We start from the raw sequence: 8,674 nt of genomic DNA, 5'->3' as shown, positions 1-8,674 counted from the left end.
GGTGGATGTAAACACTGACGAAGAGGATTGTAAAGACAGTGGGAGAGAGAGAGGGAGGGAAGGAGGGAGGGAGAGAGAGAAGAGGACGACGAGCCAGGAGAGAGAGAGTTCACTTTCCTGTATGTCTGTGTCCTCAGGCGATACTATACTTTGCATTGTAAGTCATATACTCCTCCTTTTTCTTTTTGTTTTTCTCCATCCGACACACTGGAAACACCTGTTCCTCCACATCTCACTTTCCTCTCCCTCCTCCTCCTCCTCTCTCTCTCTCTCTATATCTCTCTCTCTTTTCTCTGTCTCTGTCAACAGCCTTTGTCTTTTCCCCCTTTAATATTTGGATGAAAGACTTCTATAGGACTCTGATGTTAATTCTTTCATGTGTCACTCTGAAGAATGCCCCCGGCCACACCACACACCACACACACACACACACACACACACACACACACACACACACACACACACACACACACACACACACACACACACACACACACACACACACACACACACACACACACAACCTGACCCATGCACTGGATGAACCTACAAACACACTGCCATGCATGGTTTGTGTGCATATGTCTGCACACACATGCTCACACAGCCAAAACATAACTACAACAACTTAAGCATATGGAAAATATTGTATAACACACACTCATGAAGTGTGCACACATGCCTCACACAAACCGTGCAGGAACTTCAGGAACAATCATGCATACACACACACTAATTCACATACATAGAGATCACAGTGAGGACACACCCTATTCTCTGTCCATCTGTGTAAATACATTAACTTTGAAGTGTGAGAGGAGGGTGTGTGTATATGTGTGTGTGTGTGTGTGTGTGTGTGTGTGTGTGTGTGTGTGTCATCCCACCTCATTTTCTACTCCATCTTCACTACGAATCTGCAAAATCTTCACAGGCAGCATCTTTGTTCTCTTTACGGTATCAACTTCTGAGAACTAAAGCATGATAAAGGTTTTTAACATCTTAAAGTTTCTCTCCAGACATGTTTAAAATCTCTGTAAAAAAAAAAAAAAAAGCTCTGGTAAGCTTAATATGTTCACAGGGTTTTCCCACTTAAAAAGTGAAAAAAAGGAAAACTGGGTCTGAAGCTCATCTACTCTTACTTACTCATTGAGAAATTCTGGATCAGGCCTTGTGTTCCACCCACTACCACTGATTGTGCTAGGTGATCAGGTGAAAGAGCAGAGAGTATCAAGATGGTTAGAGGAGGCAACATCAGAGAGACTGAGCCTCCAAAAGTGAGTCAATCCCCATAGACTCTCATGTTAAAATGCTCAACTTTACAACAGAAATAAACATGTTTACAGCCTGGTAGAAAACAGTTTTGATCTCTATAGCTAATTTCCTCCTTCATGACAACTGTACAGGTGTGAATCTTTATATAACTCACCTGTTTAAATTTCATTAAGGCTTTAAGTTCTGCGTATTTGAGGGTGTGGCCACTTAGTGACAGGTGGGTGAGTGTATGCTTGCAACAAACTGGCATGCACTGCAGTCTCGGTTCCACTCACGCCCCACCTCTTTGACCATTTCTGGATTAGCCAGGAGTTAGGGGCAGAGGCAGGCACTGCCAGGCTGGTGATCTTAATATACAGTCTATGGGACAGACACGAGCCATGTATTCTGTGAACACAGAGCACAGGATGGAGTTTAAGGTTTAAGGAGATCAGCGCAGTATAAAGCAAAATATCCATTTAGGAGTTTGTACATCATGGGGCGTCGAGTGGCACAGTGGGTTGAGCAGGCGCCCCATGTGTAGAGGCTACAGTTCTTGCTGCAGCAGGCCCCGGTTCAAATCCAGCATCGGATGGCCGTTTACTGCATGTCATTCCCCCTCTCTCTGTCTCTCTCTACTATCCTGTCCAATAAAGGTACAAAAAACTATACTTTAAGGAGTTTGTACATCATCAAAAGTTCCTTAACATCTGATATGACCTTGATAGGGAGCCGGTGAAGGGAACTAAAATTGGTGTAATGTGATCACATTTTCTGTATTCAGTTAAAATTCTAGCCGCAGCATCTGAAGCAATACCTTTTAGTGCGAGCATGTGGCCAGAAAACGAAACTTTACAATAATCCATTTGGATGACAGGAAGGTGTGGATTAGGATTTCATCATCTGCCATGGACAGAAAAGGCCGGACCTTAGCTCTGTTACAGTATGTAGGTGAAAAATCTTTGTGATTTATTGGGTAGGATCACATATAACACCAAGACTCTTTGCTGTCAAATCACACTGCAGAGCGCTGATATCAGGCTGGGCCAGTGACCAGCATCTCTGTTTTATGTGAATTTAGGAGCAGGAAATTTCTTGACATCCATCTTTTTGCTAAAGACAAGCCTGTAATTAGCCTCTAATTTGACCATTTGAGAAGGCTCATCAGCTTTTACAGGAAGAAACAGCTGTTATCAGCATAACAGTGGGAATTGATATATAATATCAGATGTATAATTTGACCAAGAGTTGCAACATAAAGAGAGAAAAGCAGAGGGCCCAGAACGGAGCCCTGGGGTATGTCATATTTATAAAAAGCACTTATATAGTTACACACTGTGTTCTTTCAGATAAATAAGACTTTTACCACGTGAGGGTCAGGGACACCAAATTGGTTTTCCAGTCGGTCTAGCAGTATGCAGTGATCTATGGCAGTGGTTCTCAAAGAGGGGTCCGGGGAAACCCACGGGTTCTTGAGGGTCCATCCATAAGTAGTGATACAGTGATAGAATATACAACTGTTTTGGTCATGAGTTTCAAACACTGTAATAAAAGCAAAAATCTTATCAGATGGGAGACCCTGGGTAGTAAATCTTAATAAATGGGGATCTGCGGTCTCATTTGCGTCAGTTTAGGGACCCTTGATGTGAAAAAGTTTCAAAAATGGCACTGACATCGAAGACAGAGGGGGAATATGTAAACAGAAGATCATTTACCACTTTAGCAAGTGCTGTTCCAGTGGATTGACAGGCCCAGTGAAAATGTTCACAGAGATTACTGTTAGATACATGTCCTAAATTAGAAATGTTATTAATAGGCTAAATCTGTCAGTGATGTGTCAGCACAGCAGTGCTGCACTGTGACAGAAATAAAGAGGGAATAGTGACAAGGTTAACATCTTAGTAAGGCAGCGGTTCCCAACATTTTCCAACTCATGTCCCACTTGAAAATTTCTAAAATGTTTGTCCAATGACAATACAGACACCAAATAACACCTTCTCAAAGCACTTTTTATCTTAATTATACTGACAGAACATTCAGGACTGAATTGAAAGCAGGGGAAACATGTAGGAAGCTCAATTTTTCCTTTTTGTTTGGCAGGGAGAGATCACTTGTTGATTCATCTGTCTCTGACCCTTTCCTTTAAATTCTTCCCAGATACGTATTTTGATACTCAAGTTTTTGCTGGTATCAAAAGTATCAAACAAGTATATGATGTGGCTGGTGACAACATTGAAATTGAAATCACTGGCTTATCACAGTGATAGGCCTTAATATGAAAAACATTTTTAAAAAGTTTTTAGTGTTTAAGCATTTATAATATTTTTAAAGATAGTTTTGTTTTAAAACATAAAAAAATAATATATATACATACATATATATATATATATATATATATAGATGTATACATATATATTTATTTTTTATAATACATTTCACCAAAATTGTACTGTTTTGGAAATGGTTTGTTGGCCCACATGTAATACCTTCGTGGCCCACCAGTGGGCCCCGGCCCGCAGGTTGGAAACACTGTTTGTTTTATGTCTAACACGCAAAGTGGTCAAGAGAATGACAATCACTGAGGTATTAGAGAACATTACAGCCCACAGCAGGTGATGTTAGAATAGACCCTGAGGCCTCTTCTGTGACGAAACATGGCAGTAAAAACATTAACATCTCAAAACGTCTTGGTAAATTGGTCAGATGATGATGATATGGTGAACAAAGTATTAATTTTGCATACATATATATATATTAATTGAATGAGTATGTTTTCCACCTGTGAAGAAAAGTGGTCCATCTCTTAGGACTCACACCATCTCTGTGCATACGAAGCCATTTTTCTGTGTCTATCAGCTTCAGGCTTCATATTTATTAATATCACTGTCTATTTTCTGCTCTTTTCTTCTTCTGCCCCCACATTTACCAAAGAAGGCCACAGTGAGATCAGGTCTCAGGACCTCTTAAATCTTGTTTAGACAGACGTTCCTGCCATATGAATACACACAGTTGCATAGATGCAAGCACAAAAAATGGTACAAACCACTAACACTTACTGGAAACCATTAATAAATACACAGAAGCTCACATGCTGTAGGTTTTATTTATGGGTGACTTAAATCATCCAAAGCTTCAACTCATGCACCATGACTGATTATAACTCTTTGAAACATTTAGAGCTAAATTCCACACAAAATTATGTTTTATGGCTCCTGCAGACCCCATGCTATCTCACTGGCATGAAAACAGAGCACAACTTTACAACACAGATAAATCAACAAGTGTTGTCATCAACTCAAGCTGAGATTATCATAAAACGATGTTAAGATGTTACAGGCTGACTTCTGGTTTTTACATCCAGGAAACTGGAAGCTGCAGCTCCAGTGTATCATGTTAGGATCTGCAGGAAGGACCTTCAGCTACTGATTTGAAATTGTGTCTACTCTGGGAAGTGATACCAAACAATTTCGGGGGATTTCCCTGTTTTTTTATTTTTTTTTGTTTGTTTTTTTCCATCATGACTTTTTCATAAAAAGTGGAGCCACCTGGGAAACATATGATGACACCACAGTGGTCTCTCAGGCCAACTGTGGTTTCAGATGACTATCAACTCAATAAGACTTATAAAAGAGTACTGTTTGTAGCATCACTGTATCCATATTGTTTTGTACTTTCAAAATTAGGCAGTGGGAACATATTAAACAACATAGATTGTGGGGCAAAGATTAAATTCTCTGTGCAGTAGTTATGTAACTTTCCGCAAATTGAAGCAGATTACAATACAGATTTCACAGTGATTCCCGTGAGAGAGAGTTAGATGAATATCTTGATACCAGTCTCATATGTGTGATGCTGGAGCCGCGAGGTGATCAGTTAGCTTAGCATAGAAGATGAGAAACAGTCACTCTAAAGCTCACTAACACTTTGAATCTCATGTGTTTAATCTGTACAAAAAGTCTAAAATGGCAAAGTTGTGGTTTCATGGAAACTGCGGAAACTATTTCTAATTGTGACTTTCTCACTCTAATGAGGAAGTCACATATAGAAAATAAGCAAAGGTAATTACTGAGGGAGGCAATAGAGTGCTGCAGGAATGAGTCCTAAAATCTTACCCTGTGTGACATGAGGGGATGTATATTAGTGTTTTGGCGCTATGCAAATAAAATTGAATTGAATTGAATTAAAACCTGGAAATCCGTTAGTATTTTAGCAGTTCCAGTTCCCTCGTCCTGTAGTCTGTAGTTTGTTGAATGGGTTTTTGTTTAGATGCCTGAAATAAAGTCTGTGGTTAACACAGGCTCAATACATCAGAAAATGCCCCAGTCATGATTTCTTTAAGCTTTTACGTGTCTTAAAAAAGGACGATTGCTAACAAGTGGCTAAATGAGACTACAGAGGTTGTTGAGGACGTTAGACGTCATCACGTTGAACGTGAAAACTGATCTACTCACCAGTCCACCTTTACAGCCTCATTGTGTTTATACAAACTGTTTCTAACTCTGTCAGCAGAAAGGCTTTTGTAGAAGAGGTCAGAGCTAAATCAAACTACAATCTGATGTTTAGTGGTGGTGACGTTGAAATCATGTGACCGTGGTGTAGTTGGTTTATAGCCTACCATTAGCTTCTGGTGGTTGTATTTAGGCTTCAAAAATCATAAAGTGGTTAGTGAAGATTATCCTGCTGAACAAAATTAGTCAGTGTCATAAACTTTTGTTTGTCACAGAGTTTATTTTCTATATCAATCCAAAAGACAATGTAAAAGCCCCACTGGCTTTTTGTCGAGGGAACCAGGAGATGCTAACCTTAGGGTTGGCACTCTATTACTGAGCCAGGCTAGCTGTTTCCTGATGCTAAGCTAAGCTAGTCACCTCCTGGCTCTAGGTCTGAGCTAATACACAAATATGAGAGTTTTGTCGACCTTCTCATTTTACTCTCGGCAAGAAACAGCAACAAACTAATTTCTCATCATGTACATCAAACAGGACATGTTCTACATGAGTGAGCTTAGGATGCAGAATTTGACAATAACAGTAAAAATATGACATAAAGCTTGTATCTGTTAAACTGGATGTTGCTGGAACTATGTCTTTTAGGTTCTTAGGAACACAAGTGGATGTTTGTTTTTCCCTGGTATGAGCAGTGGGACTGTGGTAGCACATTGAAGCCACTTTGGTTGTTTTAGGTGTGGATTCATTTATCTGCTGTTTAAATGGGAAACAATGCAGCGTCTATTTGTGCAGTCTGATATTAGTTTTTATGACTATTTGGCTTTTTGGTCTACATTTTTGATTTTCACAGTTAAAAGCAAGAAGATGTGGATAGTCCTCATTCTGCACACAGTGCTCTTTTCTCTAATCGTGTCATCCAGTTACACTGATTGTATTAATGTCTCACTCCACACAGTGATGATTTATTGATGTTAAAGTGCTACACGAGACACATTCATGACATCACTCTCTCATATGGTGCAACTACATCCTGGTGAGAAGCTGGTTGACTGTGTGGTCGGCTGCCCCGCCCTCCATCCCCGACTCCTCCACCAGCAACTTCCTCTGAAACTCCTGCAGGAGGAGAGAGAATTTAAAGACTGAGCAGTTTGCCTTTTTAACTCTTCTCTACTGAAAGCTCAACAGTGTCTGTGCTGAATGATCGAGGAATGAATTGGTCAAAATAAGTCAACCACAAAGTAAAACACAGTCAGAGGTGATTTTGGCCACTTAGAAAAATCTAAGTCCCTCCCACAGTATTTGATTGACAGGTGGTCTCAGTGAAGCCCAGTGCTAAAGAAAACACAAAGAAATAATTACTTGGCACTGGTGTGACGCAAAGTAAAAGCTAACAGCTGATGACAGCTTCAAACCCTTCACTTTACCAAAGCCACCCATTGAACTTCAAGGCATCCATTCATTTGAGGAGCTACTGACAAGTCTCTTTAACTAATGCGTGATCTATGACCTTGAACTGTGACCGCCGTGCAACTCGATAATGACGTCCAGGAACCCTCAGTGTCTGATAAATGCTGCGTCTTGGATCTTTAAAAAGCTTTTCTATTCTGCAGGAGCTTTGAAACACTAGAGGCCTTGTGGCTTCTGAAGAAGCTGCACTGTGGTGTTAGATCTCAGACTGTTAGCATGTCAGACGTGTCAAATGGGCAGCTTGTTGATTTGTCAGCTGTCTATTTGACATCAACAGTTGGTTGTGTGTGTGTGTGTGTGTGTGTGTGTGTGTGTGTGTGTCTGTCTGTCAGTCATCCTCACCCTGAATCTCCTGAGTCTTGCCAGTCTGTCTGGCAGAGTCTTCTCCTGGCTGGAGGTCAGCTCTGCTACATGAGTTCGCCACTGCTGCTCTCTCTCCTGAAACACAGGCATTATGGCAATTTAAAAAATGCAATTTTAAAGCTGCACTGATCAATATTTTCATATTGCCAATGGATCAAATGACTATGTGTAATGTCAAAAGGAGTCGCTCATAGTGATAAATGCAGAATTAGCAGTTCCCGTCAGCTTTACAGAGCAATTCAGCATCTTTTAGCTCATTGTTTCGGTTAGTGGTTAGTGTCTGGTCTTCCAGCAGATAAAGAGTCTGATATAAAAAGAGAGTGAATATTGGACTATTGTTCAGAAACATGACTCCACATAAATGCTAATGTTGCTCTACCTGTGCTATATGCTTAAATAGACAACAGTTTGCTAACACATTTGCCATTATGTTTTCATGTAGATATAATATGGGAATGTGCAGCTTTTTCCTTTGGCCACCCAAAAATGTATACTGTAGTATAGTAACATCATGACTCACTGTATTGGCCCCATTTGCATCTGGTATCCAGATATATTATAGATATAATTACATTCAATCCACAGGTCTTTACATTTGCACCAAGTGTCAGTAAGCATCATTATCCTGGTCTTCCCCATTTTGTTATTAGATTCTGTTAAGTGAATGTGGATGAACATGGTGCGTCTGAGGTCAAGGGGAACACTGACACAAATAGATATCATTGATTTTTAAATTATTTTGTGACTTGCCAGGTATGACTGTTACTTGTTGCTTTTGTCAGGCTCACTTATGCTAAAACTGGAAGACGTGGAATTTGGTGGCATTTCAACTCGCTGGGCGGATTGTCTTGAAGAACATGAACTCTCTGTTCAGATTGCAGTTACACCATGATGAAATCCAGTCACAGTGCGAGCCAAACCACCTCTAGAGGTGCTCTGACCAAACTGATTTAATTCCAGTCACAATGCTGCATGCATTTACACATTGCGTTAACATGCATTTTTCCTTATCCAGATGTCCACTTACATATTTGCAGCATAAATAAATGCCAGGAGTAAATGCAGCAGTATCTTGGATCGGAAAAGTCAGTTCTGAGGGTTCATGGAATGAGGCCATGGTTATCTCTTGTTTCGACTACTACAAT

At 40.2% G+C, this 8,674-nt stretch overlaps 1 protein-coding gene across 1 annotated transcript in view; it reads right to left on the bottom strand.

The window, feature by feature from the left end:
* Nucleotides 1-5,959: 5,959 nt before the first annotated feature.
* LOC147818897 (uncharacterized) overlaps nt 5,960-8,674 on the bottom strand; it is a 9,545-nt gene continuing 6,830 nt past the window's right edge. The window contains exons 5-6 of the mRNA XM_087175043.1: nt 7,509-7,604; nt 5,960-6,812 (exon numbers count right to left, since the gene is read on the bottom strand). Of these exons, the coding sequence (XP_087031169.1) occupies nt 6,723-6,812; nt 7,509-7,604 (186 nt within the window). The 3' untranslated portion in view covers nt 5,960-6,722. The remainder of the gene's footprint in view (nt 6,813-7,508; nt 7,605-8,674) is intronic.

Source organism: Seriola lalandi, unplaced genomic scaffold (genome assembly GCF_002814215.2).
Source record: "Seriola lalandi dorsalis isolate HSWRI2012SDOR001 ecotype SW California unplaced genomic scaffold, Sedor1 jcf7180002054410, whole genome shotgun sequence".
Taxonomy (NCBI): domain Eukaryota; kingdom Metazoa; phylum Chordata; class Actinopteri; order Carangiformes; family Carangidae; genus Seriola; species Seriola lalandi.
This window is presented reverse-complemented; position numbering and strand designations above follow the sequence as displayed.